Source organism: Phaseolus vulgaris, chromosome 2 (genome assembly GCF_051622355.1).
Source record: "Phaseolus vulgaris cultivar YP4 chromosome 2, ASM5162235v1, whole genome shotgun sequence".
Taxonomy (NCBI): domain Eukaryota; kingdom Viridiplantae; phylum Streptophyta; class Magnoliopsida; order Fabales; family Fabaceae; genus Phaseolus; species Phaseolus vulgaris.
Genome location: NC_143499.1, coordinates 42,466,414 through 42,494,090, shown reverse-complemented (window position 1 = coordinate 42,494,090; position 27,677 = coordinate 42,466,414). Strand labels below are relative to the sequence as shown.

General features: G+C 35.1%; 1 protein-coding gene across 1 annotated transcript; it reads right to left on the bottom strand.

Annotated features, from left to right (window-relative positions):
- Window positions 1-1,001: 1,001 nt before the first annotated feature.
- Window positions 1,002-27,304, bottom strand: DEK1 (calpain-type cysteine protease family). Its single transcript, XM_068614150.2, has 32 exons — window positions 26,908-27,304; window positions 26,661-26,817; window positions 22,463-22,713; window positions 19,760-19,942; window positions 18,776-18,911; window positions 18,383-18,513; window positions 18,147-18,261; window positions 17,047-18,055; window positions 16,757-16,867; window positions 14,691-14,749; window positions 14,262-14,424; window positions 12,644-12,917; window positions 12,372-12,522; window positions 12,151-12,262; window positions 11,890-12,055; window positions 11,724-11,794; window positions 11,506-11,597; window positions 11,220-11,382; window positions 11,004-11,075; window positions 8,390-8,767; window positions 8,194-8,309; window positions 7,813-8,110; window positions 6,213-6,532; window positions 5,360-5,711; window positions 4,672-4,992; window positions 4,497-4,601; window positions 4,267-4,395; window positions 3,290-3,670; window positions 2,462-2,599; window positions 2,095-2,331; window positions 1,583-2,002; window positions 1,002-1,510 (listed from the first exon to the last, which is right to left on the bottom strand). Exons 2-31 carry the CDS (start codon window positions 26,774-26,776, stop codon window positions 1,697-1,699), a joined length of 6,456 nt encoding a protein of 2,151 aa, XP_068470251.1. The 5' UTR covers window positions 26,777-26,817; window positions 26,908-27,304; the 3' UTR covers window positions 1,002-1,510; window positions 1,583-1,696.
- Window positions 27,305-27,677: the final 373 nt, after the last annotated feature.

The window sequence follows — 27,677 nt, the reverse complement described above, 5'->3', positions numbered from 1 at the left end:
ATAATACCTATATGACATGTATAAATTAATATATATATATATATACACACACACGAAGTATAAATATAAAATTATTTAAATTTGAGTGTTTACTTGTTTTACTAAAATATACATAAATTTCTGTCAATAACTTGTAAATGTATATTTGGAAAATTAAAATTTATTTTAAATTTTCGAAGTTTAATATTATGATTTTTATCGAGTAGGTATAGTCGTTAATAATTTTAAAATGTTATTTTAATAGTAAAATAAGATTTAATTTCATTAAACATTATTTGCTATATTTTAAAGTTGTATGCCTATAAATTTATTAAAAAATTATGTAAAAGTTATAAAAAAATATAAAATTTCTACAAGTTTCGAATACTAACAGATATAGATAAAGTCCTTAATTTTAAATTATTATTGTGTATATATTAACTAAATTAAAAATTAAAGTACGTAGATTTTTTTTTTATCAGGAAAGTACACTTTTTAGATAAGTATGATATTTTATCTCTTGACTACACCTTGAATCATTATTATAAATAAAATAATACAAAATATTATAAATTCAGTCACATACTCATAAAATTATATTTATGAAATATATTTTAAAGAACTTATTAAAACATAAAATAATAAGCATTATATAATATGAATTGTTGTTTGTAGTATTTGTTTATTTAGATATCTAATATTTAATATCCAATAAAGTATTATAGATATTTATCTACAAAAACAGTTGTATATAATAAATAGAATGGTACTAATATTGATTCACTCAAGTAATAACAATTTGCATCTCTTAATCTGGATCATGTAATGTAGCTTCAAATATATATAAAACACATTTCATTCAGAAAGAGGTAAGGGTGAAGCTGGTTGACATGTTTCGTCTTTACGAGCCAGATACATAAAAGATTAAGTACAACACTCAGAAATACAAAAGATTGATGCATTCAATCACGTCACCTTCATGTTCTGAATTACTTGTAAGACTAAGAAAAAGGAGACATAAGTTACACGAGTGGTGCATAACTTTTGAAATAAAATTAGATTAGAAAAATATTTGTACAAAATTTCCTCAAATGTGAATAAATGGGAATTGGTAATTGTTAATGTTTGTACAATTTTTTGGAATTATCAAAACGGCAGCAGCATTTACAGTCACTTAATGCTTGTTACTACTATACCTCTCCACACTCTCCTTACCTCCATTTGAACCAGGTGTTAGTAATTTCCTACGTATTTTCAGCTATTTCTTTTCCAACTGTGATTAAATGGTTACAAGTATACCCCTATAGTACCCTTTTTTATGTACACAATAAACACCCCGACAACCCTCTTCAAAGCTGGCAGAAGCATAGTTCAAGACGTCAGAATCATCAGATTCAAAGACTGTTTATGCGCAGCTATACCCCATCCTTGTCTAGGACAGATGCCATGGAATTCTCACCAGGAATTCTATCTTCATGATGTGAGGTTCTGAATAAGAAACTCCAACCTTGTAGAATTACCTTGTCCCAAACTGTGAAAACGTAATCATTTATGTTAGATGACATGCATGAAAAAAAATTGTTGGAGAGAGAAAGAAAATTACCCAATAGTTCCAACCAGGGCTCCCAGTAGCGCATGTACATAGTCCCGAGAAGCCAACCAGAGAAACTTATCAAGAGGGCAAAATATAAGATGTAATGTAACCCATCCGTAGGCACTACAAAGCTTCCAAAGTTACTGATGCCTTGGTGAAAACAGAAAGCACAAACGGTGCTTCTTCTCCGGGGTGTATAGTAGTAGGAACTATAGTATATCCCTTTGGTTCAGGTTCCAAAACCATTTCACAGGATATTTCTCGAGAATTAACATAGTCTGTCCCACCAACGGACTCATGTAGGTATATATTGAAAGCAGCACGTCTGCCACGAGTTTTGAGTATTCTCATTCCAATGTAGAACATCAGTGAATCATGGCTTGATTGATAATTTCTAAAACCAGCAGTTGTTCTTGAAAATCCTACTCCCTGTAAATACGATGAAATTAAGTTTTAAGGAAATTCAAGGGAAGTGTTGTTTTCAATAATTGCATTAATCGATAGGCAAATATTGATAGTACCTGAGTTAAGGTTATGAATACATGAATTGGAAATGATGCATCTTGCCCAGTTGCAGTCAGTCTGAACTGTGGATTTTGATTCCATGTATCATAATCCTGACACCCACCAGCACTGTAACCACGCCATTGTCCATGAACAGAATGACGCATCTCTGACGGATAGATACGGCAAATATATATTGATCGAAAATGAATCTGAAAATCTTGCCATGACATCCAAAATATACCATCTTTTGACTGTCCAAAAAAGTGAATAAAATAAAATGATTACTACCTTGAGCAAACAGTCTGCTTAATCATAAAGAGGAAGAAATGTCACGGAGTCAAAGCATAGACTGATCCACATTAGAAAAACATAAAGAACTACCTGCGAAACATGCTTCAGCTTGTGTTTTATCCTATCCGACCATTCAGGTGATGAATCAGACCAAGGACCATTCCACTCAACTTCATTGGCCCATGGATTTCGGATCTGAACAAGTTTATGACCATCCACCTCTCTTACCTAAAATTGTAAGACAGCAGAAAGATCACTAAAAATCATTAGGATTAAGGACCAAAAGGATCGAGTTGTTGGGTGTTGGCAGTCATGAATGTATACAAATACAAAATAAAATTCTTAACACAAGAACCTTCTGAGCTTAAAGCATGAATAATACACAACTCTGCTCTACTTTGTGCTGAAATTCAACTTTTTAAGGAAAATATAAGAATAAGGAGAGGAGAGCCAGGATCAAACTTCTAACTACTCAATCATAAAGTCAAGCACCTAAGGATTGAGTTGTTGGGTGAAGGCACATGAGTCACGAATATATAAAAAAACACATTCTTAACACAAGAACCTTCTGGGCTTAAAGCATGAATACTACACAGCTCTGCTCTACTTCATGTTGAAACCATGATCAAAGTCCTGACTACTCAATCATAAAAGACCTTTTTTCATGTCAGGGACCAGTGTTATCAATGGTAGAAAGCCAAAATTTCACTATACATGCCATTGTGGCCTATGGTGTGCCAAAATAGCAGGCCACCTTCATATATTGCCCATGGCAATTGAGGAATAATCTGTCATACCATTCTGCCATGGCACCACTATTTAACAACAATGTCAATGATTAATGCTCTGACAAGCTTACAAAGTCACTAACTGAAGGACTATAAATGGACTGGGAGTATAATAAATATAAACCATTACCTGCAGTATTGAATATGCATGTCCTTGCACAATGCCACTAGAAGAGATGTGCACATCGGAACCTGATGGACTTCCTGCGCCTAAGAGAAAACCTTCTTGCTTGAAGCGCAATAGTTGAGACCACAATCTCCCACTTGCAAGGTCAATCTGGGCTTCACCACTCCTCATATCAATTTCCTCCCCTGCACCCCCTGTAAGATCCACCAGGGCATCCTGAACAAGCCCACCTTCTAGTGCTTCGTAAGAGCCATGCAACTTTGCATATGCCTTCTCCAATATAGAGACCCAAAGTTCATAACCCTTCTTACTAGTAGCAAATGCAGGTTTACCCGGTAATTCACAAGGAATCCAATCATCAACAACAACCGGAATCCACTCACCCTAGATACCATAAACCAAAATATGCAAATAACTAAGTTGCCAAAATAAGGAAATAACAGCATATCCGAACAACATGCAACTAGAGCTCTTATAGTAATGAACAGAAATATTATAAGAATTTTATAAGTCACAATAAATAAAATTTTAGAACAAAATTGGTTGAGTTTTCAGAATCAGGTGTACGTATAACTGACGAATTATCTCTTGAATCTTTTTAATTAACTTTATATCTTGAAAACAATTTATCAACAGAATAGTCCCCCACTCCCTACCCACCATAACTTTAACTTAAGCCTGCTCCACAAACAAATAATTTGTTTAGGCAAAACAGCAAAACCAAAAAAAATCAAAAGAATTCTTCAACTTTCATTACCATTTTGAATGTCAACATACGAATAAGAAGGATTTTACCATTCACATTAATAATCTCTCTCATTACGTAGAAAAGACAAAGTAGAAACCAACGGATTACTATCTTAGGCTTCAAGACATAGTAACAATTGCAATTTATTGGGAAAACATTCTTTATCCAGTTACAGAATGAAAGAGATAAATAAAAAGGAACTGAATTAAATCTGGTGATATATGCTTATTACCTGAACACAGAAGCGAACAGTGTAAATTCCCTCCTCATTGTAATCTGGAGTGATGATTACCTCTGATATACATGAAACCTCTGTGAGAACAGCAACAGCGCTCAAGAACCAACAATCACCTAAACGGCCCTGTTCAATGTACATAACAATTAATACCTAGAAAAACCTAAATACTATCAATAAAAACATTTATTTCCAAATTTTTGCAAGTGAGCTGTAAAACATGAGACCTGACAAACATCTGAAGGATTTGGTGATCCTGAAAATAAGCACTGACGACAGTCAAAATGGTTTTGTCTGGCAATATCATTTGGCCTCAACCACCCGGAAACAACCTGTATACACCAAACATTTACAGGGGGAAATACAGCAGACCAAAAGATATAAATTAATAAGGAAAAATACCTGTAACTTTGCAGGGGGGTTTGCAGGGTCCACAAACAATGAGTGATCATTGGGAGGAAATTCCTGATCAGTAAATTGTGTCTCTCCTCTAGCATAGAGAGCTTCTTTGATGGCTAATTCTACAGATAGCATCCGTTGAATAATCTCTTCTTGTGTTTCTATTCTAGGTTTCCTATACTTCCTCGAAAACGAATCAATATCCACCACCATGCCATCACGTTCTGACCTTCTTTTCCTCCCACTAGAATATTGTCCATCCCAATCTACATCATCTCTGTCATACAAATCTACGTCGGCAGGATCACTGTCCCAGCCATCAACCTAGGCAGAAGATGTGTTAATAAAATTTGCCAAAGTAAATGTGTTAGCCAAAATACCACTTGCTATACTATTTATATTTCTCAATGGTAAATGATAAGATGCATGTTCCACATGTTATAGAACTTGACAGTGTTGTTAACAGCTTATTCAGTTTCTCTAATATATAAATATATTGGTTTTAAAATTTCAATTACATCTTTTTTCATAAAGGAAGGGTGTGACAGGAAAGGAGGAAGCAGCAGAATACCCTAGAAGGTGAATCAGCCCACTGCCAATTATCTTCAGGGAAATCAAGATTTTAAAATTTCAATTACATCTTTTTTCATACAATAAGGGAGTAATAGGAAAGGATGAAGCAGCAGCATACCCTAGAAGGTGAATCAGCCCACTGCCAATTATCTTCAGGGAAATCAAGTGCACCAAAGTCTGCTGAAGCCAATGAAGTATAGAGAGAAGAAACCTCATCATCACTTAAGCACCTTCCCCATAGAAAAGCATCCATGATATGCATCTTAGATTCAACCCCTTCACTGTCTGATCTACCAAATGCATCAATATCTGTTGGTGGCCTAACACCAACCCACACTTCTGTCCCCTCTTCCCAAATGCTGCTACCCACACACAATGGTAATCCATTCTGGTATCCATCAAATCCACCATCCAAATAACAGGTTGCTTCACCTAAATCGGCATCAATTGTCATGGTTACAATATGCCACCTGCAATATATTTAACACACTAAGATGTTAGAACCTGAAATAATATTATGTAAAATGAAAAAACATGGACTAGACAGAACTATTAAGAATTTTAGTCCTCCTGTGTTCCAAAATACTCGTGCAATATAAAGTTTGTTCACATTTGTAAATTGACTCTGGCCAAATCACAAAAGTCAGTCCTAACAGTATTTAAAGATAAATATAATCTTGTGCATTTCAAGGAAGCTAGATGGCAGAGATTGAAAAATGCAAACAGACTTGAGTCTTTTAAGATTGATTTTGAATAGCATGTTTTTGATGCAAACAGACTTAACAATATTTGAAGAATGCAAAATTGCTTTAAGATTAAATTTGAATAGCATGTTTTTAAACTAAGAATATTGTTTAACACAAACTGCAACAGACAGTAAAAATACAAAGAAGACTCTGACTCGTGAACCTGAATTTCAGAAGACAACATATTATACTATACATACATAAAAATAAAGACAAAGACCAAACCTTCCATCTGCAATACTTGTTGCACTGATACTCCACTCCTTTGCAACAGTGGTTTGCCTATCACCTTTAGTAATCAATCTAAGCCCAACTTGTCCAGCCTCAATACCTTGTTCAGATCCAGCCACAAGAACTTCCCAGCATATCTTCTTCTGAAACTCAGTACCCAAGAGACAAATAGGACCAGATTCAGGTTGTATCATCAAGGCAATAGAGAAGCTAACTTTTTGACTTCGGCATAGACTGGAATCAATCGGACCACAATGCCTGCCACTGGCTGTTGGCTCATCATCAAGAACACATATGGCACCTGTCATTCCTGTCTGCAAAGATACAATAAATTCACTGACTTAAGTAATCTCAGGAGGAATGAATTGTTTATAAACACAAATAAAAAAATAAGTATAATTTTCATATAATGTATAAAGACTTATAAACTGTGAGTCATTTCAAAGTCACCTTAAACATGACTTACTAAGTAAATATTACAAAAACCAACAATATAACTGTGACAACATTTATACTATCAGTGAATTCTAATTAAAATCTAAAAGAATAATTTTCCATCATCTTTTTCGGTGAATCATCCACCAGTCAGAGATAAAGGTGTGCTCGTTGCAGAAATTTTAAATATAGATTATTATTACTATAAAGAAAATTTAGTTAGCTGAATGAGCTGCTGAGAATGGAACAAGTATGGAATAGATCAGAAGTTTACTGAATACTTAGGAAAAGAATAAGAATGCAGCCCAAAGGTCAAGATCATTGAAGGTATATTTAATGAGATGTAAACTGTGCAAAGTACGAAATTAGTTTTGGAAGGGAAAGAGAGAACTAACTGGCAACCTGGCACATAGTATGAGGGGAGTATATGTGGGTTTACAGTAAATCAGGGAAGGTTCTGTAGAATGTACTATGTAATTAGGCTTGGTCTGGGAGATTAGACATTCCTCAAACTTTTTAGGAGTCTTTATCCTTTGTACTATTGTACACAGAATATACCAGGATCTGAATCGAATACAAATATTTTCATTCTTAATATCTTCCATTTAGTCTTTGTTGATTGTTTGTACCTATCAAAGAAAGTTGGTTTAATTAACAAAGACAATCTATTGATAAACATATACCTGAAGAACAAATGAACATTATAAAATTAACACTTTTTCTTCTAAACATTTTTCAAAGAATATATATTTGAATTAAAAAGTTGTGTTTATCAATGGTATAGACTTGCTATGTTTAAAAAATTATTTCAATAAAATCACATCAGTTTTTTTACATAAAATAACATTGATTTAAAAAAAGTTTTAAAATTGTTTTACTACTTTCGAGGATAGAAAGCACTATTTACATTTTTTTTTTAAAAAGGTGACCAAATACCAGCTAACAATAAAATAAAATATTTACTTTAGCAATACATTTTCCACCACTCCATTATTAATTATGCCACAGAATGAAAAAGAGGATGCTCATTCCATTAAATTACTTTCTAATCCCGATGAATGCCCTCAAATAAATTAAACAAGCCGTTAGAAAATTTGCAAAAATATCCCTACCAAATACTATCAGAATTCAGAATAAATATAAAAGACAATTAATGAACCTGAAGTGCACGCCGAGACAACTGTGAAGCACGAATTCTACGAGCAATGCTTGAAACCCTCTCTCGAGCAAAAGAATCATCTAGGACAGAATCACCTCCAACTGCACGCACTGCAGCTGCCATGGCAGCCGCCTCTCTGCTGCTAGCATTAGGAATGGAGGATAGCAAAGAAGCTTCTATCTCCTTCCATTTACGTTCCTCTTTTTCAAGTAGGGCCTTCCTCCTTTCTTTCCCTCTCCCCTCCTCCTCACGCCTCTGCATGAAAACTTCCTCTTCCATCTCCTTTTCTCTTATGTAACTATAAAATTCATAAGAAAACATTTAGACAGAAACGATTGGGTCAAGCTACTATGTGTATTAATTAGATATTCAGAAAAGTACCTCTCCTGAATGATTTCAAATTGCCTACGATCTTCTGGCATCCACTTCTTTATTTTTTTAGCACTTAAATCAGAAAATCCAATGCTGTCAAGAAAAAGTCTCAAACGAACCTCATCCTGCCAGAGATAAAGGATTAACATTGTCACAGAAAATAACTAGATATAATCCACCATACACAAAACTAGAAATTCATTACCTGTGCTTGCTCTGCCTTAGAGGTCAAACCAAGTAACAAGAGTAAATAACCTCCAAACTTGTCCCACATGTACACCCACTCAGTGTCAATGGCCTCTTCTAGTGCCAGAATTCGCGCATGAGCACACATTACTCTTCTATAATCCACATCACTAGTTGGCTCGTGGCGAAATGTCCTTTGGTATCTTAGTCTACTAAAGAATGAACCAGCAACTAATTCTTCATTTCTCAAGCGGTCTCTCAATTTCATCACATCAGCTCTTGGAAGCACAAAATTTCCTGCCCTATCACGCATAATGGTAGGATCTCCAATCAAAAGTGCAGCAGAACTAGCTGACCTCTGTGGAGCTGAGTAGGTTCCAGATAATGCATTTCTGGTCTGCAATGAATATCATTAATTTCCAGTTTAATTACATTGACAATTGGGAGAATTCTTTTCAAACAATAACATTAACAGATCCAGAAAAGTATTCCATAAATTGATTTTTCAAAAATAATACAGAATATAAAACAAGTATTATAAAGAAGCATTAAAAATTTCAAAAACTGTCTTGGGACCTAACTAAACCCCACAAAACCAGGCTTGTACATTAGAGGTTTGCACTCCACTCATATGTTGTATTTTGGCGCAATCTCTAGCCACTGAGACTTGTGTTTTCTCGTTGCACTCCCTCACACCAAACGTTATTGGTCTAGGTGGGTTGATAATATGACATGTGAATTTTTTAATACCCTTTTAATGGACTATCACATTAGTAATATTGCATTTTGAGTCTAACCCAGTCCTACACAACCAGCTTGTAAGATGATTGAGTATTGAGTCTAACTCTACCCCACTTAAATATTATTTTTGGCAAATTGGCACTATCTCTGGCCAATGTGAGACATGAGTATTTCACAACAGAATGTTGGTATATAATACTGTGAAAATAAAGTAAAAAGAAGCACAGGATAAATCCCTTGTATATAATGAATACACAAAGTTATGTGCTAAGCCCATTACAAAAGGTAAATAACCCGAGGTAGACAGAGAAGAAAAAAAAAGATTTGTCACCAGTAATGTGATATGTGGCACTTGAATCTAGAACCCAAGAGCCAAGAGAATTGGAGTGAGTGAGGCCAACAAAAGATGTACTAGTGTGTGCAACAGTAGCAGTAGTACTAGAGTTGTGACGATTCTCATACCATTTGAGAAATTCATTGAAAATAGGAGGTTGTCCTATGGTATCAAATGAAGTAGGATCCAAAGTAGACAGTTGCAAAGGAGCAGTTTGCACAACTGCACCAGATCAAGGAGGACAACCATGTAAGGCATAACACACATCAATTTTGTGGCCTAGCTTGTGACAATGCCCTTTGCCAGACTTGTGAAAGCAGTTGCGATCATCACACTGAAATACCAAAGTGGAAGAGTCATCAACAGAAGCAGGTATATCGGTGGTTGGCTTACCTCGCACACATGGGTGCAAAAAGTGGAAGTAAAATTAGACACAACTGAGGATCCCAAAATCTACGGACATGTGAATAATCATCAGAAAGTCCATGAAAAGCCAATAACATGAAGAACTTTGACCTTTGCACGAATTCTTGAGAAAGAGTGCAGGTAGGAGGCAATAACTCATTTGAGTCGAGGAGAAGAGCATGAACTTTACCCAAATATTGGGGAGATTTTGACAAACACAATAATGACGTTGAGTATCATTGGTGATCAATGATTTAGCTTGTTCCCAAACTTCTGAAGATGTCTCATAAGCACAAAATATTTTGTTTTAAAGATGAGTGAATAGTAGTCTTGAGAACAATGCATAATTGAACATCAATTTTAAACAAATGAGAAACCACATTTTCAGCAATAGTGGCCACACAATGGGTAAGATAATCAACATAACCCTAACTCTTAAGGTATAGTTTAATGTTTGATGCCCAAGTATCATAATTAGTTCCATCTAATTCTTCAATGGATGGAGAGAGAAACCCTAAAAAAAGCAAACGAACTTCAGATGACAAGGGCAAAACCAGAACAAGCATCACAAGGCTATCCCGATGCTGGTAATCAGGCATGGAGAGGCGTGTCGAAGCTTTGATTGCCGCAGCATGGTGGTCGCCTGGGGGTACGATCTGAACAGAGGTGCAACATTCCACAAACAGCGACAAGGCAGCAATGGCAACAGAAAATCCTTGACTTCTTGGTGAACCCACCAAGAAGTCAAGGATTTTACCCTAACTCTAGATACTATGTGAAAATAAAGTAAAAAAGAGGTACAGGATTAATCCCTTATAATGAACACATAGGGTTATGCATTTATAGATAAGAAACATACAAAATGTATGGGCTAAGCTGGTTACGTCTAACAAATACTATAAAATAAACACTTATGTCACATATCTATGATCAGTGTAAAAATATCTTAGAAAATTAGCAAAAGTATTTAACTTCAGAGAAGTAAACTAAATTTTAACAATTATTTTGTTTCTGTAAAGAATTAAATGTTTTAGGTACATGCACAGGCATATAAAAGTTGTTGAGTATTACTCCAAACAAGGCTAGAAGCACAAGAATAAATTAAACATATTGGCAAAATAGGGCCAGTAATCTTTTCAGTAAATTTACTCACCTTTGTAGCCGATCTAGCAATTGCTTGAATAACAGTTTCTTTACTGAGAAAATGTACAGCATCTTCCATCATCTGTACAGTATACAAAGGTTAGAACCTCCAGTAGAACAAACATAGCACACTTTCGTCCTTGTGCTACTTTCATTCTTGTGAATCCATTCACTTAAATTTGAAGTAGCTTAAAAAGTCAGGATTGATCGCAATGAGTTCACAAACCTTAAGAGTTAGGCAAGGACGAGATACAGCAAACCCAAATGAAACAACTAGTGTAATGGCTGATACAGCCGCACCAGCAAAGGGTGGATAAATCTTTAAACTTGCAACAACCCCCCAGCCTTCAGTTGCCAGGGCAATCCCATATAGCATAAGAAAGGACACACTGTACATAGCAGATAAAGGCAGTGGATACATTAAGTAATAATTAGATAACATCTACATTCAAAGAAAACATTAATCGATATTTAAAAACAATAGTAATCATGTTTAGAGTGTGGTCATAAACCTGACATTCTTTCCACAATCAGCATGAGCATCATACACATACACTGGCAAAACTCGAGGAGAATATACAACAATGGGATTAGAAAGCAGAACCTGGGGAATAGGGGAAAAAGCACAAGAAATTAACCTCTGAGCAAAATAACAATGAACTGAAGAAGCATTACAGAATTAGGGATTCAACAGATGGATATTATAAGATTGAAAATTAGAATAACTCACAGTCAGCGACCGTCCGGCAAGAAGAAAAAGAAAAGAAAAATAACCAACCGATGCTCCAACAAATGGTTTGCCTGAGAAAAGAGCACAAAAAAGACAATGTTAACAGATCAGCCAATGTCTACTAAGCTACGCATAGCAATGTCAATATAATGGACTTCTCTACCACCTTCAAACCATCCAACAAGAAATGCTGCCAAAGCCAACAGAAAAGCAAGGAAGCAAACAAAGACCATCTGTGTCCGGCTCAAATAAAAATTGTTTGATGCCCAGTGGTGAATGGCTCCAATTGCTAACACCATAAGGAGAAGAATCAAAAGAAATGCTACCCCAATCTGCAATACAAAGAGTTTCAGCAAAAGAAGTTTGACCATGGGTAAGGTGAAGTTAAAGAGACATTGAGTTCAACACTGAATTGAATTCCACTTACAGTCCATGGCTTGACAACAACTATCAAAGCTGAAATAGCACCAAGCAGAAGAAAAAGACCAATTATAACAAAGATATATACACCACGAGAAAGTTTCCAATCATCATCTTTCCTGAAAATAGGCATTTTAAAAATATCAGACAGCTGTCAAACAAAAAAAATGACAACTGTATCAATTTACCATAAAGATAAATTTACAAATACAAGAAAGTTTAGCCTACCACTTAAGTAATCCACAGCAGAGTGACAGCACTGCTGGAATGCAGACTAAAGGAAGTAAAGCGGCTAAAAAATCACCGTTTGTTGGAACTTGTTCATCCCTGGTTTTGATAACTTCTACATAAGACACCCCACAAAATGCTACAAGGATAACTGCAGCAAGAAAAAGATTATAGAAATAAATAATTACATACCACCAATAACAGAAGCAATTATCATATTTTTGCTCATTAGGTGGGGAGTATGAGAGGATTTGTAGAGACAGATAAAATACCTGCAAAAAGCCCAATAAAGATAGCAGAGGAAAGGGAGAAGCGATATGTTGCAAACCATGAAATTATTGGTAGCACGCTAGTAACAACTAAACCAATTGCAGATGCCATTGCCCAGCCAAGAAAAACATATGATGTGTAAGGGGAGCCCAAAACTTTTGGATCACCATTCAATCCCTTGTATCTTAAATCATCTAAAGGCTTCGCAGAAACTATTGCTCCCAAAGCCAGTACAGATCCAATAAATACTGACATACAGATAATAAGAACAATACCCTGTAATAAGAACAAGACAAGCTTAAACATTGAAAAGGAATTTTTTAACTTGACAGAAAAAAGAGCAACATTTGCACCACACACCACCTAGGAAACAAATGCATGAATTAAAATCTCCCAATCTAGAATATGATAAGCTAAAATATGTGCTTCTTTGCAAATTAACATCTAGCAAGTTTTGGACCAAATCATAATAAGATTGTATGACAAAAGTCACTCAAACATAGAAATTTTTATATAATTACCACAAGACAATACGTGAGCATAAAAATGTTACAACTGTGTTTCACACAAGACGGTGACAGATAGAAAGATGTAAGAAACTACAACATCCCAAATAAAATGTCAAGCATTGTTTTCAAGTCTGGTACACTGCTCTTGATTGCTTTAAGGATTTCCAAGAGATTATATAGATTCCGCTTCATTTTTTATGTTGTATGGGTCCAAAGGGACATAAGGAGTGCATCAGAATGAAACAATACTATGTTTCACTGTTTGGATTGTTCAAAATAAGATGAAATGAAGTATAATAAAAATGAACTCAAAGTAAGCTCCTATGTCAGAATTGTTTAAAACTGAATGGAACCGGATGGAATGTCCATTCCATTCCAAGTAATACCCTTTGCTTCTTCCCTTCCAATTTTAGAAGAATGAAAGGGAACCAGCAAGTTTTTTGTTCAAAATATATACAAACAATGGAATGGTAACTTCGTTCCATTCTGTACCATCTCAAGTCCAATTCCATTTCACTTCTCTCATTAGATAACCAAACAAAGGCAGCTTCTTTCAGTTCTTTGTTTCAGATTCTTAATTTAATTATTTTTTAAGATGTGTAATGTTTTATGACCACCACTACCCGTGCCCCCAGAAAATAATTAAATGACATCTTCTGGCCCTTTTAATATTACATTTTTATAAACAAAAATAGAAATAAAACAATATAACTAGAAATTCACGCTGCAGAAAAGTGCCAGTGTACTTATCATAGTGTTTAGCTCCACTAAGTTCTATTTGAAAAAATACATTATTTCTATACCATCTTTCCTCTACCAAATATCATGTATTGGTTTGCACATAATAAGATTATACCAAAAAGGAAAAAATGATTGCAGTTCAGCAACAACATTAAATGTTCTATATACTGTCACAGGCTAATTGTTCAACGCATCATTTACGATTTCACCCATCCTGAAGCATAATATTTTAAATTACAATCATATTCTAGCAAACACCATTAGCTTTTAACTATTCTATTATTATATATATTGTATGTAGAAAGCACAAGTTAGAGATAAAACTATAGACATCCCCCCTATAGTAAATAGGATAGGCATTAGGTCCAACCTTCTTTGTTTGAGGAATTTGGTCATTTCCAGCACTTCCGGTACAATTTCCATGGGGAACCCAAAATTGGTACCCATTACAAATCCATATGGGAATGGCAACAGAAAGACATGCTACCATTAGTGGTACAGTCAAGGATATACCAAGGAGAACAGATGATTTGCTGCAAAAATTATATTAAAACACATAAGTAGGAAAACAGTTATGCTGATAGAAAAAAGCCTTTCACATAGAATAAGCAAATTAGATGATGGCCTGATTTTAATATTTTTAATTTTTGTATCATTAAATTAAATAAATGAAATCGTTAATGTCTCAATTACAATCATGACAAAGAATTTTTTTTTATTGTAAACATTTTCAATAGAAATGAGGTCAAAATTTTAAAGTATGAACAACTTACAGCAAAAGTAGGGTTCGGTGGCTTACCTTAAAAAGGAGAGCAACAATCCAACACAAGTGCTGAGTAGCCAAGCAATAAAACCATACTGAAGATAGTGAATGGGAAAGAAAGAGAATATGTTACTAGTTATTCATTTAAACTTCAAACAAATACTTTATCAGACACCTTCATGAAATAATACGCATGCAGTAAAACAAATGTAACACTAACAGCACAAGCAACAACAGACATATAGCCAGGCCAAACATAACAATTAATGGACTTCAAAAAACAAACATGAGGTCTAAATAAAATCCCTAATTCTAGATAAAATTACAATGATTGACTAAAAAGCACTCCCAAGGAAATCGGTAATTCTTCAATCTCCATGAAGGTATCAGTGTTATCGAAAAAAAAGCCATGGCAGCACCATACTGAATTTTTGTGACGGACTTTCCATTGGCCGCCACAACATTATGGTGGTGAATCAGGTTTCGCATGGCACCTCATGGCAGAGTGGAAGCTCAGCAGCCATGCCAGAAACGACCCAACACAAGGCACTAAAAACCCTGATTTTCTCTATTCTCGTTTCATTTAATTTTCTCTCTTCTCATTTTATTTTCCAGGCAGGATACAGTAATGTATCAGCCCAAGCGCCTTTTTTAAAAAGGGTTGGGCCAGACAACCTGGCCTCAAACCTAAACAATTACAACAAGTTTAATCTAAGGCACCTCACCCAGCAGCCTCCTTACGTTGCTCTGCAGTGCAGCCACTGTCACACAGTCACATTCCTGCCACTGATTGCAAGTCCTCTTTTCTCATTCAATTTACTTAACTTTGACCAAAGTCTGAAGATAATTATTCGGATTGAAGAAGTCAAATAATTAGAAATTTCGGACATGTAACTTATGTTCTGTTGTTATTCTAAGTCTTGAACCTGAAATTTGTGGTGCCTTGATATGATTTTATTGTTATTTATTTGAATTTCTACACATGATATTATTATTAATTATGGTTGTCTTTCATTATTTTTGCATTATAATTATATTTATGCATATTTTTAAATTATCTTATATGTATATATTGTCTTTTTTTTAAAACCTGTGAGGCTTCTGATATATTTTCATAAGAATTTTTGGGGTTGCAGATATTTTCCATTATCCGATATCGATAACACTGGAATGTCATCGTTATTTAACAGAAGACGGGACGTTACTGGGATCAATGGGCGATTCAATGAGCCATCAATCTTCATGAGCAGTCTGACCACAAAGCTCTGACAGCTTCAGCAAATACATGTAAATTTGTAACTTAATTCCAAGTGGAAACCAAGATGCAGGGTTGTCAAAATCCATGTCCTACTTAGGATGAAAGATGGGAAATTGTGACGAAACAAATTGCAACATCAGAGGTAAGACCTCACAAACAAAATTTAAGAATTGAAATAATTACTTAAAAGTTATATTATTAATAATTAATGTTTTTATATTTGATAGCAATTACGAAAAGCAAAAAGAGAAAAAGAATTAGAATCAAACAATCAAAAGACTTTGTATAGACCCAGCATGAGCTCAAATTATGGATTTAAAAATAAATAAATAAATAAAGCTTCAGCCCCTCATCATACCAAAGTGATTTGAGAGTAGAGTTAGAGTGGTTAAGGGTCGCATCCAAGACATGGGAGTAACTCTGAGACTAGAGGAGTCAAATTATTCAAAGAGACTGAGACCATTAAGATTTATGAGATTTCAGGTTTTCAAACACAGAATTGGATTACAAACTACCCAGCTCAGCCCATCACAGAAAGACTAATCCAGTCCAGAAAACTAGCACATTATAACCGTTCCAAAAACTCCCACTCCAGGAGAATTTACAGCCAAGAAAGTGGTATCATTACAGCACCAGTAAACGTTAGCCCTCTCTCATGTCAAGCTAATATATGTGCGGAACAAGAATATTACATCTGTCAGCACCAAAACTAAAAACACTGTAAAGCAACAGATGTACTTCCTTTATTATGAAGAACAAATTTAGACCAATTAGTCAAGTTGACATAGCAAATATTAGTTTCAGCCAATTGCCTTGTTGATCCAAATAATAGAAAATACAGTACCTTCCTCGGTTTTGATGTCATGGACATTTCTTCTGCCGTAAGGGATCGAAGGAAAGCCATGATTGAACATATGACAGGAGACAACAGGAGCACCGCCAATCCAAATTCAAACTGCAAGCAATCAATGTTCAGAAATATCAAGATGAGCATTGTAACATTGACAATTACAATTAAACAATTCCAACCCCATGATCATCCTAAAAGATAACAGACTTCTAGAAATAAAAGACTGTATCTCAGTTGCCCAAAACAAAGCAGAATATTGTGAGGGGGAGGGACTCAGGACTCACCTGCTGATGTGTTGCATTGATTATTTTGATAGTTTTTGGACGAAATATGCCAACAATGATGGTTTCAAGTACGAAAATAAAACTAAACAAAACCCATGCTCGTTCTGGAGTACCCGTAATGTGATGCAATACAAGTCTGCACAACTGAAGCCACTTTTCAAGCCCGTGTAACCTCAGTTCTTCAGATAGTGAAATTTGATTAGGTATGGTATTGTCAACACTGGCATTATCAGTATTTTCATTATGATCTCTATCTGCATCCATGCTACTTCTTTGTAACAATGCCAAGATAGTTGGATCCAATTCTAAACTCTTCTCTTTTAACATCATGGCGAAATTTGGATCCAATCCTTTATCTTGTAATAAACTACTAAGTTCTCGGTCACCTTGTCTTGCCCTTCTTTTAAGCATAGTTGCAATCCTAGGGTCATTCAATCTTTCTTGGAAAGCAAGAGCCAAATTCAAATCTAGTGTTTGTTGATTTGCAGAGTGTGATGCACTGGAGTCGTTCCCTTGACTATCAAGACCACTACTAGAACAAACCACCAAAGAATTGTTGTGTTCCAAATTTCTATCATCAGATGGCATTCCAACTTCTGGCTCATGAACAGCTGACCGACAAGAGCTGCTATGTAATGCTAAACTTGACCTTCCACTATCTATACTTTTATCACTATTGATTCCATCTGGCAAACTAGCAGCTTGAGACAGGACATTATTCCAATTGCTCCCATCAACTGCAACCATAGCTCTGCCAGCTTCAATTACATTACCAAGATTACCGGCTTCAACACTACTACTTCTTTTCATACTTGAGCCACAGCCCTCGGAAAAGCTAGATGAACTGTTGTGCTCCTTTTTACGAAAACCTTCTCTCAGCCGAACTACAGTGCTTTGTAAAGCATCTCTCCTTGCAGCCAATGGGTTAGTGGCTGACAAATGGCGAGTAACAGCCGCTCCCAGTAGTACAGTTGCCATAACAGCATAGCTAATACAGTGCCCTAAATACCTGTGACAGCAAAGTAGAGATAAGTCAACAAACCAATAATACATGCAATTGTAGAGAGGAAAAGGTCGTATTTCAAAGTAAAAAAACTAACCAATACTGTACTCCAAAACAGATAAGAAACACACGGGATGTTCCAGCAATAAACAGTGCTGCAACACGACTGTCAAGAAGTTGAAAACCATACAGGCAAGCTCCCAAATTCCAGTCTACAGTACAAGAAATGCATAGAAAAGGCAGAAAATCAAATAAACAGATCTGAAAAGTGCACAAGAATTTTCCTGTTAACTATTAAAATATTATAATAGCAAAAATAGCTAATTAAATCACCAAGAATAATAACAGCAACTGATGTAATTGCTCCAAGCCAATTCTCCTCTTTAGCTGTTAGACCATACAGGATGGAGTATACTAGCAGAACAAATAGTGAGCCAAGGTAGAGCAGTACAAGATGGGAAGCCCTACAAAGACAAAAACAAAAACAATATTAACTTGGAAGAACAAGACCTACAATATCTTAATGGAATATTATTGAATACGGACAAGTATTTCCGAAGCAAAATTAAAGATTCATTATTCAGCCAAAACAAGACTCCATTAATGAAAAGCATTAAAAGGTGTATGAAAATAAGAGCAAAATATATGTCTGCCAATGTAATTAGAGCCTATAACTGTCTGTGTCCACTACAATAGTCAACAATGAGAACAAGAACTAGAACAAACCTCCTAGATTGCCGAGGATACAACTCATTAGGGTCTGGGGGTTCAGGTAAACATGCCACAGGACCTACTTCAATACAATCTGAATAAGCAAACTTGTATGCCCTTCGCACATACTCATCCACATCCAAGCCATTCCCTACAATGAATAATGCTATTAAGAATATTTAAATAACAAAAAACAAAAGAACAAAATAGAATCAAGCCAAAAGCAGTATAAATACATTGTGAAACCATCTATATCATAAAGGAATATACTTATTACGGTTATAATATCACTATCTACTGAAGTTGTTACACAATGAAGGGTACCAAATTAAAACTGAGTGTTGTGCAAGTAGGGAGAAAAAATACAACATTTTTTGTCACTAGATAGCAGTAATTTTTAAATTTGATCCTTGTACTTTAAGGTAACTCAATTTCAATATCACAATATTATGACAATTATTAAAATAGAAAGAATAAAAGTGTAGACCTGTTTGGATGTGTACTAGATAAACACTTTAGGACAGAAAAATAAGAAAAATTAAAATTAGTTTCTTCATAAACTAAAATTAGCTTAAGCATAAGCTAATTTGTAGAAACTCTCCTATCTAACTTTTTCTTTTTATTTTTCTCTTCTATAAGTATTCATGGAGAAACTTCCCCAAACAGACCCCATTATTGATTATGAATTACAATAATACATTGATAGGTAAGGTCATTCTCTATTACACAAGCCTGCGTAAAGATCAGGAAATGATCACCTATCCTGTCAGTTACAATTGATTAACAGATAAGAGAATACAGTATAACAAAAAAGAGAGAGAGAAAAATCTCTCTCAAATAAACAGTAGGGACAACATTGAAAAGGACTAGGAGCTATTGGAAACTTTCTTCACATATGCACTACATTGAAAATGATTATAGTGAACAACAATCAAAAACATATCCTATCCTTTAATAAAGTAGCAATTTATAAATGAACTAAGTAATTCAAAAGCATACCATTAAAAACCATCCTGCAGATAAATAGCATGTTGATTGCTAAAGCGATTGCAGAGACTCCAAAAAAGAAACCAGATGGAGAATAGCGGTCAGACGCTCGTGATCCAGTTGTAACATATACGGCACAAAGTTCGTACGCACAGAGTAAAGAAACAGCCAAAAGAAGCAGGATTGCAACAGCCCCTGTCAAAGAAAAATGTAAACATTGGCCATAACAACTACAACATCAATGAAAATAAATAAACCATAAGATGCCCAACATACTAAATATCTACATAAAACCAGGTAAAATATACTCTTCTTGTCTACTTTCTACATCATAGCTGTTTTTGGACATGTCATTCACTTATTAATACAACTTAGGCACTGAAAAGAACATACAGAAAAAAAAAAAAAAAAAAAAAAAATTATGCACCTGACAACAAGTACAATTTCCAAACAATAAATGGATTTGACTGAAGACCTAATCAAAGAACATTCTCTGGTGCTCATTATACTATACGTAACAAAATACCTATTTATAAGCAATTTATTTCACTGCTGTTCAAAATGAAATAGGAGCAAAAGGCCAACTTTGGTTAGACAACAAATGCAATAGGATATCAAGCTCAGACTGCAAAAAGTTCAAATGCCCACGCTTCGGACAGAATAATAACTATTGAACATGTTGGAAATCCCATATCAACTAAAATATTATTCAACCCACTATTGGACCACCCATGAATATTTATCCCTACGCTCAGAGATCTCCAATCCTCAACATGAATATGTTGGAAATCTCAGAATGAATAGCAATATGACCAAATTATAGCATATAAATTGGTACAAACCGATTCTGTGAGGATGAGTTAAGCATATGACTACTTTCTAAGAGAGCACAATCCCACAAGAATTAACTCAGTTGAGGAAGATACATCAACCTATTTATTTGAGCTTTCAGCTGTATGACCTTTGCTGTAATCTTATTCGATTGCTATCTCCAGCTGATTCTCCAAGGTAGAAACATAAACAAAAGAGTATTGCTTGCGCAAAAAACAGAGAGAGAAGGATAATTATTGTGAAGTATGATTTACATGATTTCTATCAATTTCGACATCACCCATAGCTCGTTTTCTCCTAATCTTTTCACAAATGACTGGGGCATAGGGCGTCAAATACCCTGGCATATCTTAACATCAAAGGATGGATCCTGTTAACTATGGATTCCAACTCATGTTTAGAGCACACAATCTATGGGTTCTATATCATTGTTTCAACGTTGGAATTTCAGTATTTTGTTACATTGCTATAAATGATTATTCTAATTGCAACTAGTCATTCATTCTCAACAAAGAATGGGAACAAAATGCCATTTTAAAAAACTTTACCTGTTTCAAAGACAATTAGGTATTCTATTCACGCTAAGAAGCAAAAATGACAGGGTAGTAGGATCTAATTCTAAACTTTACTCTTTAAAGCTTCAAAAACAAATACAATTTGAATCCAATATGTGCCGAAAACCGCCATGAATATGTTCACATATCCCTTTGACCATCTAAGGTATATTCTTCACCAATCCATGTTTGCACAAAAACCTCAACAAAGAAGTTGCAAAAAAAGCGATTGAGACAGCACAAACTCTTACAACAGTTGGTTTGACTTGTAATGAAGCAGATAGCTTAATTTTAGGTCAAAGGTCACTATCTCACTCAAGCATGTATTTGTGAAATATTTATTACAGATAGCAGCCATCCCAGTATTCATTAGGTTAAAAGAATATAAGTATCATTTATCAATTTTGGGTCAAAATTAGGGAAATCTCTGGTATTTCTAGAGAACTTGCGTTGCTCATTCTAAGGTCAAGTCAAGATTACCATTCATCAGTGAGTATTCCTTAGACAAATCATGTTGAATGCTACACCTAGACTAGACCTATTGATACTCCAAATGTTAATCTTGCTATGAGCATTGTTAGTAAGTGTTACAATATTACGCCCAATTGTGTTTTAGAAGTAAACATGCCGTATCCATGTATTATCATGTTACTCGTGAAACTTGTTCTATTTTATTTCTTCACTTTAACCCCCATAATTTCAACATCGAATGCCATCCTCTATAAACATTATTTAGTTATTATTTTTAGGCAAATTTCCAATGTAAAATGTCCGTATTTGGCATACAAAATCATCACCCTACAGCAGTTCCAGTGTTCTCATTTCACTTATTACAACATTATTCGAGTTACTATTTTTAGGCAAATTCTCAATGTAAAATGTCTTCATTTGGCATACAAAATCATCACCCTACAGCCGTTCCAGTGTTCTCATTTTATTTATCACAACTTTGTGACTACTTGCCAACACATCCAGTTTGACAAAACTCTCTCTAGACCAGGTTGCACTGAAGCCTGTAAAGCCAGTGCAATTTTTTTCATTTCTCTAATTAGAAATTGCGCACTTTTATAAATAGAAGACTCTACAAGACAGCAGTCACTGTTCATCCCTCTTCTGTTAACTTTTCATGAAACAGAAGACATAAATCACTTCCAAAGGCTATCAATTGCTCAAATAATGAAAGATCATTGACAGAAAACAATCCTCCGAAACAGTAATACCAGAAACAACTTTTACCTAAGTTACAGCATTTCGAAATTTGGGTTTCAACTTAATAGAAAATTAAGCTTAAGAACTGTAAGCAATAACAAATAGGCCATAAAATACATACTTGAGCTTTGCCACTGAGTTCTCCACCACAGCATAATTGAATAAAAAGCCAATAGAAGAGCAGTACCAGCCATTATCACAGCCAAACCAATCAGATCTCGACCCAATATAACAATCAACCAGGAGCCCCAAATTATAAGCACCAGAATTGGAGAAACAACAACAACCCATGCAGAAAGATTCAGAAAACCGCAGAGCAAATGGAGTTGAGGACCTTGCAAGATATTTGGCCATTTCCGAGCAAAGATCCAACTGGAAATAGAAACGAATAAATAACAATAGATGCAAAGAAGCCCAAAACAGTCTCAAAAATTCAGAGTACTTTCATAGCGCGACAAAAGCAGCATAAAAACAACTTGTATTTCTTCTCAAAACATATGTTATGTGATGACAAAGTATTGTAGCAAAAAATTGAACTTATTTGTTATTAAAAAGCAGTCAAGAGGCCTAGTGCAACCTTATGTGTTACATTCATGTCGACCAAAAAAAAATGTGTTACATTCAACAATCCAGCTGCTATCACTGTGGATTCATCAAATAATATTAATTGTTATAATTATAGAACCAAGGAGAAGAATAGGCTTTACTAAAAAGTTGTGTTGAGTTGTACCTATTTGTAGTATAGGATCCTAGAGGTGCCTTTACTTGTTTTCTACTCTTTTCTCTCTTTCATTGTATCTCGGACTAGTACAAGCTCCCACAATATATTTTTTCTCTTTTTATTTTTCTCCATTATAAAAATTCATCAATAACTATCAACATAAGTTATGAATTGCTAAACAATATCAAAACTCATAAAAAGTAGTCAATTTTCTTTTCTCTTTTTTGCTTTGCTTCACTATACTAACTAATCATTGTCCTGCAGGACAATAATGAGTTCATATTTATTTCTTTCTACCCAATAATACCACAAATGTCAAGGAATTCCTTTTTAATAATACACACAGAATATACAAAACACAAAAGAATTCTGGGGCAATCAGCTAGAACATAATTTCACCCAACTTTTACGAGACATCCTTTTCTTCTTAGCTTCACAAATTTCTTCTTCAAGGTGTGTTTATATTAGAGCAGTGCAACTTTCTGTAATGAGTATAGCATTCCTATTGTATATCAGCTGCAGCCAGCTCATTAGTAACTAACTTTAGTTACAACTGTCTACAAATTCTGTTTCTAATTCATAGGAATCCCATGGTGCTATATATATAGTTGGACTCTTATCATTGTAAGTTTGAGTTCATTTTTGGCCCAAACCCTAAAACCAAGATGCCTCTGAGTGCATCATCCACCAACACCTTTCTCTGCTATGGAATCTTCTCCGGTGTTAATGGCAATTATATTTCTAACTCTATTGCCAAATAACATGAATATAAGATTCAGTCGATTTGGTGCTGGTAAGTTGAACCAACAATCAAAAGCCACATTACTTGCACCAAATCACACTTGAAGATAGCAGGCAAATCACACCTCAAGAGCCTATATCTAATGGGAGTAAAATACCAGTTGCTTCTCTCTTGGTTACAATCGCCAATTACTCAAAATATGCTTGCCAATTTTTGGGTAAGTGTTCTCAATAGCAGATGGCAACACATGGCGAAGGGAAAAACTTCTGGCATATGGCGCAAAAAGCAAGTCTCTCTTTGCAAATTGCATACAGCAATTGGCAACCGCCACACAATTCCACCATGACACCACCATTTAACAGCATTGAATCAGACGCAACAGATCATGGCAATTATGATATAAAAATTCAACCCTAATTCCACATTCACCTGAATACAAAGGCCAAACAATTTTGCGCAGAACTTCAAAGCATGATGGTTTAAGATCAACCAATTCTGAGTATCTTCTAAGAATCAACCCCTATTTCCCGTTCTCACTAAAATTTGTGATACAATTGAACCAAAGGAGTAACTCAATGAATTTAAAAGCCAACAGACAAATATGAAACTATTGTTGCCTCGGTAAGCAATAGACTTGATCCAATGTCAATTTGATAAAGTGATACCCAGTCATAACGCAAGAGGCTTGTCTTCAAAAATTTCAAAAGAAAACTACAGATATGGTAAATGTGGTAAAATCTCATCATGTTCCGGAAACACCATCACAAACCAGTGTTGCACAAAACCTTGTCTTGGGTGCTAAATGCCCTGAGTTCAACAATTCCAAACCTGTCCCCAGTGGTCGCAAGAGTCACTCTGGTGGCCACAGATTTCTTGGTGGCCGTGGACACTATTCAGTACCAACTCTGTTTCACGTTTGGCCATGATGTTTCCAGTTGTCACAATGATTTAAATCGGAGTTTAGGTCAGAATCAGGCATGCAATGGGATTGCATTACTTTCCCAAGGATGAACTCTTTTAAAAGCTTCAGTTAATCGTTGAAAACTTATTATGGCTTTATGTCTAAGTATCTAACATCCCCTCACACAAGATCCATTGGGCTTGACTCTGAAGCATATAAAATTATATCCCATCTTGCCTGACGCTAAAATTAAACACTTTATTAAAAAAATGAGGGTGGAAAGGTATGAACTCCTGTCATGGATGCTCTAATATCATATTAGAGATCAAATCCCACAGGTTAAAGCAACTTGGTAATCAATGCATTTGCTTGCTTCTTTTGACAAAGTAATAGTTAATTTAAAAGGACTCCTAACCCTCCTGATTTGTACTCTATCCCTGATAAATTACAATTTTGTATAGAAAAAATAAAATAATTGAGTATCCAATTCGAGTATTCCTAGGTACCATAATGATATTCAGATCCCTAAAAAGGTGAATACAAAGGCAGCATAATGTACAAGCTCGCATCGTTATGGGGTATGAGGAAGGTCTGATATACACACAACACAACCTTACTTCCGCCAAGGGGCGGATGTTTCCTTAACTATACCATGACTACCACAATGCAACGCAGCCACCTTATGGTTGTATTAAGGTTTACCCTCCTAAAAAGAAGCAAGTAGTCCGATGAAATCTGGCAGCTTGAACTAAATTAAAGAGTAATCTAAATGGAAGTCTTAGAATGTAGGTTAAGGTCTAACCCAACTATATGAAACCAACTTGTGAGGTGAGGGTGGTCTCCCACTTACATACTCTTTTCAAGATTTATCTCTAGCCGATATGGGATTTTGAATTTTCCTAATACATCCCCTCACACTCAGCATTACTGGTCTTGGTACATGCATAATAGGATGGGTGACCGACGCTACTAATGGATTTATGATAGATTCAAAGGCCATCTTAGAATATGGATTTAGGCATAATTCAACCCCACAACTCTACACATAATTCGTCTAATATTAATACAAATCACATATATGGAATGTAAAGTTATGTTTAATCTCAAATTCATGATATTTCATTAAAAATATACCATAAACCATGCTATTATACCTTCAGATTTCTAGCACGGTTACTTAAGATTCCAACAGACATACTAAAATTATAAACCTAATACATATGACTATAAGTTTCATGAGAATTTTACAGTTCCATTCAGATAGACCCTTTTTCTAAAAAGGAAACAAGGGAAATTCAATTAAGTACGTTGAAGATTATTTTAGCCCAAATAAAATATGACTATATTTTAGCCCAAAATATCTATAGATAAAAAATATTATTTTCTAAATATATCACGTTGAAGACAGTTCATCTAAACATGGAAGCCATCCCCCAAGTTATACCTCTACAGTCCACATTAGCCGTTACATTACATCATAACCAACATGCATCTTCCCGTGGATTCTGACAAAATTACTTAAAAGAGGTGCAAAGTAAAAGAAAGCAGAGCACACAGTACAAGGTAGAAACAAACTCGTAAGGCCCCAGTGATTTCCCACTAAAAAAAATCTCTCACAGTTCAAAATTGGCACCAAACTACCATACTTACCAGACCGTCATAAAAACCGAAAAAAAAAACGCGCTCCAATAATCCACACTTAATTCCCAGATTGGCAAACAAATGTAGCTAATAAGCTATCCATTTCAGTGACAGTAGTACACAGCAGTCAATGCCAGTAAATATCAAACCATCAATCACTTAAAAACAAGCACTAATTTAAGTAACAGAAAGCAACGGCGCAGGAAATCAAAAGCACTAACAGTGCAGCAAGACAATTCAATCTAAAAACTACAAAAAAACACAAAGCAGCAAGTCAAAACAGGTAAACAGAAACAATAATCTAGATGAGATACCTATAAATTCGCCAGGGCCTCCAGTTCACAGCCCAAAGGATGAAGAATGAAGCCAACCCTAACACCGAGAAGAGGATCCCGCAAATCACGCACGCGAGGAGAAGCGCACGGTCCATGCCTCTTCCTCCTCCTTCACACTAAAACAACGCGCATGCACCTGATTACAGCCACAGAAAAAGGAAACAGCGACGATTGAGACGATTACGCAAGAGAATGCAGAAACGAAACGAACAAATCTTCCACTTACCTTACTGTTGTGAACTGAAATGGCAGCAACATAGTGGCGAATTCAGCAGAAATGAGTCATAGCTGAAGCAGCTAGGGTTTCAAAGTGAGTGTTGAGGAAGCTAGGGTTAGTACAGCGAAAATTGAAAGCAGAAATAAGGAGAAGAAACAGAAAAAGAAGGGTTTCTGATTTTGTTTTTGTTTCTCTCTCTCTCAAACTCCAATTGTACGTTGCAGAGGGTAAGATTAGTGACGATTAAAACCCTACTCTGCCCCTTCTTCTCTTTTGCTCAACCTCTGTCAACTATATCAACTCAAATATAATATAAAATATAATAAATATCAAAATAAATTAATTTAATTCTTTCTTTTTCTCGCCCTACGTATGAGAGAGAATGAAGACGAATAATGTGCGCAACAAATTAAAAGAAAAGAAAAAAAAAACTTTAACTTATTTTATTACCTTTTTTTTTGGACCATTATTCAACGGTTTAATTTGGACCAGCTAAGACTCACTTTTCAACCCTCCTTCGCCATTAGTTAAACTTAGCATTTTTTTATGATAAATTAAATTCGTTAAATAAAAAAAATAAGAGTCACATCATTTGAATAATTCATGTTGTTATTTAAAACAACATTTAAATAGAGAAAGTCAATAATATAATAGTGAGTTGTTTAAAAGTGCGGATTTTGACATTTAAATAGAATTTTTCGCATTCTTTTAGCTGTGGGTTCGTTTAAAACATAAGATGAAAATTAAATAGGAAAAAAAATCAAGAGCGTGGTGTGAAC

Excerpts from the sequence above, each read along its gene's own strand:
- DEK1 (XM_068614150.2), bottom strand. The coding sequence starts at position 26,776 with ATGGACCGTGCGCTTCTCCTCGCGTGCGTGATTTGCGGGATCCTCTTC. Across the intron at positions 18,514-18,775 it reads TATCCTCGGCAATCTAGGAG|GGCTTCCCATCTTGTACTGC; the intron begins GTTTGTTCTAGT and ends TTGTCTTTGTAG. Across the intron at positions 4,993-5,359 it reads GGGCTGATTCACCTTCTAGG|GTTGATGGCTGGGACAGTGA; the intron begins GTATGCTGCTGC and ends TCTTCTGCCTAG.